This window comes from Colletotrichum jinshuiense, chromosome 11 (assembly GCF_051148585.1).
Source record: "Colletotrichum jinshuiense chromosome 11, complete sequence".
Taxonomy (NCBI): Eukaryota; Fungi; Ascomycota; class Sordariomycetes; order Glomerellales; family Glomerellaceae; genus Colletotrichum; species Colletotrichum jinshuiense.
In genome coordinates, this window is record NC_139304.1 from 473,698 (window position 1) to 477,040 (window position 3,343).

At 43.4% G+C, this 3,343-nt stretch overlaps 1 protein-coding gene across 1 annotated transcript; it reads left to right on the forward strand.

Annotated features, from left to right (window-relative positions):
• Positions 1–2,323: 2,323 nt before the first annotated feature.
• EsH8_XI_000082 (uncharacterized protein) lies at positions 2,324–3,343 on the forward strand (the record flags this gene model as incomplete). The annotated part of the gene is made up of 2 exons (XM_083273990.1): positions 2,324–2,547; positions 2,671–3,343. 2 exons carry the CDS (start codon positions 2,324–2,326, stop codon positions 3,341–3,343), a joined length of 897 nt encoding a protein of 298 aa, XP_083120326.1.

Here is a 3,343-nt window from a genome sequence, read left to right on the forward strand (position 1 = left end):
TTATTAGAATAGCTTTCTAATACTTATTAATAATAATATTAACTATATTTTTAAAAAAATACTAGAAATAATATATAAGAATATATTTTTAAAGGTAGAAAATAAAAATCTTTAAAAAGAAAATAATATATTAAGCTAACGTTAGAAAGCTAAAAAAATATATTTTAAGTAAGAAGGATGTCTTACTATAGCTAATATAAAGAATATATAGCTATAAAAGGATGTAATAGTATAGGTTTATAAGAAAACGTATTAAAGTAGTAGTTATAAGCTAAAGACTAAATCAGGTTAATAACGGTATAATATATATAAAAGTATAGAATATAATATATAAATATATTAGTTTAATATAGAAACAACTAAAGAAGAGGATTCTAAGTAGCGTTAATATTAATATCTTTTTAGGTTTATAATATAATTATAGTTAGGTAATCAACTTACTTATCTAATTGACTTATTTATTAGCTATATTATAGCTATTTTAACGTTTTAGTAATATCTTTTTAACCTCTTTTATATCTAATACTAAAACTTACCTATATTAATATCTAGTTATTAAAGAGATCAGCTTTAAGTAGTAACTAAAGTAAGCTGTTATAATAGAATATATTTTTATAAAGAATATTATATACCTAAAGACCTAAATAGTATACTAATTAATAAGGTAATACTAAAGTCTTAATACTTAATATTAATCTAGACTATAGGTGCTTTTACATGTTTTTAGTTTTAACTATTACTATACCTACTTATTATTAGTTTATTAAACTTTAGTTTTAATATAAATCTAACTTTTTTACCTATTAGAGGTTGTTATACACCTTTATACTATTATCTATAATGATTTTACTAGAAGTACTTTAGATAAGCTATAAAACTTATATAATACACTTTACTATATTCCTTTAGGTATATTTTTAAGCCTAGCTGTCATACTTTAGATTCATTCTTTAGCGTATATAGAAAAACAGAAGATAGATAGGTAAAAGGAGTAGTTAAGTTGATCTATTAAAAGACCTTAATACAAGAATTACTTCTACCTGTTGCCTTTTTGTTTTAATTAGAAAATAACTTGTTAAACTACTTTTGTCGCTAAAACGCATGATAAGCCTAAGTAAGTTGCCTGCTGCAGCTCGCTTAATTGCGGAGCAACATAACAAGCAAAATAGGTAGCAAAGATGCATCCATAGGCAAGGAAGGCACCGACAACGGTGTACAGACAGATAATTATTATCCCTTCGTCACCCCACGTTACCGTATACGGTGTATCGAATCCCCTGTGCTTCCAACAGATAGTGATGCCGGTTTAGATAGGACTACGGCACCGAGTGAAAAAGTGCCCTGGTAAACATGAAGAGTAGAACCAATCACGTCTTGATCGACTCTTCTCCTGACTATACGCGAATTGATGTGATCGAACACAGCGCGAGGCGAAACCTAACCTCTGCGGCAAAGACGGCAGGGCGACTATATACCCTATGGTATCGTCGGCCGAGGCGCAACTGACAGCTAACCAACCATGTCTTGTTGAGACTCGCGATCCCTGTATGCGACCGAGTTGAGTTCCCACTATCCTGCGACTGAAGCGCGCCAGGGCCGAATACCGAACAGTGCCTACGGAAAAGCGGCCTTTGGATAAGCACGACGCTCGGATCAACATGTCACATCAGATCCTGCTCCCTTGGTCATCCCTGCCACACTTCGGCTGCCACCGACGATGAGGATATCAGGATTTCCTCTTTGGGCACCCCCCAAACATCGCGTATGGTATCAAGGTCCCCTTCTGACTCTAAACCCATAATACCCCCCTTCCCCCCCAATCAACGATGCATATGGTTTCATGAAGAGTCCACTCGTCTCAACTAACCGCTAGCGCGTCCCAACTGCGCCCTGTCTAGGGTCCTGCGGACCATGATTACGGATCATCTAGCAATCTTTCGGTCACTTTGTGGGCGGAGACTCGTTGGCGATTTCGCAAACCACTAGTACATTACGTGGTGTCTCACAAAAGCTTCTTAGGTCGACAAACTCCCCAAGGACGCCAGTGGAGTAGGCATGAGAACGCTGGATGTTCGGCAAGCTTATCTCGAGGCTACAAAGCTTGTTCGTCTCCCCCTCCCCCCATATATAAGTCGCCGTAGGGCGCCGCCAAGGGCCTACGATTGTATTCTGATCTTTATATTGATCAATTGTTTCTAATTCATTCGTTTCATTCATTATTTAGTCAGATTGCTGTGCAAGCTGTGTTCAACACGTAGTCTATTTGAAAAAAAAGACGCCCATAGTATCCAGTTCCCAGCAGTATCCCTGCTTCGTTATCAAGATGCTCTATCCGTTCATTATCACCGCGATCCTCTCGGCCACCTTCGCTCATGGCGTTGCCCTGCCCGGTTCTTCCTCTTTCGTTCACTCCGGGTTGGGAATTCTAGCCAGGCAACAATCAAAGTCGACGTGCCTCCAGTCAAACCTCATCCAGAGCGCCAGCGCCCTCACCGGTCAGGAAGCTGGGACCAGCGGGATCAAGGCAGGACAAGCCAAATCAGAGACGTATGTAACATTCCTACTCCCGTCCTCTCCCCCCCTAAAAAGAAAAAAGAAAGAAAAAGAAAGAAAAAAAGAGGACGGCGTACACAGTCGCCAAACAGTTGTCTAACACACAAACCATGCCAGTGACAAGAGCAACTTCATCAACTTCTGCGAGGGCCAGACTATCACCAATGGCCAGCAAATAACAGACGGGTCCTGCAACCCCATCCCCATGGGCAAGATCCCGGCCCAGAAGAACATGATCTCCGCCATCATCACCAACCCGCAGCCGGGCACCAAGCTGCAGGCCAGCACCACCTTCAATGTCTCGGTGCAGACCACCCACTTGAAAGCCGGCGTCTTCGTCAACCCGACGACCAACTACTACACCGCGCCGCAGGACCTCGACAGCGCGGGCGACATCATTGGTCACTGCCACGTGACGATCCAGGAGATCGGCTCCATGAGCTCAACGACCCCGCCAGACCCGAGCAAGTTCGCCTTCTTCAAGGGCATCGACGACGCCGGCAACGGCAAGGGCCTGCTGCAGGCAAAGGTCGAAGGCGGGCTGCCGGCGGGGACTTACCGCGTGTGCACCATGATCGCGGCGGCCAACCACCAGCCTGTCACGATGCCCGTCGCGCAGCGCGGCGCGCAGGACGACTGCACAAAGTTCGAAGTTGGGGGCGGGGCCGCCACTCCCACCCCCTCGGGCGCCGCCGGGGGCACGAAGAAGGGGACCGGCGGTTCAACCGCCGCGAAGCCGAAGAACAGCGGTGCCAGCAAGGGCGGAAAGAAGGAAAAGAGCGGCAAATGA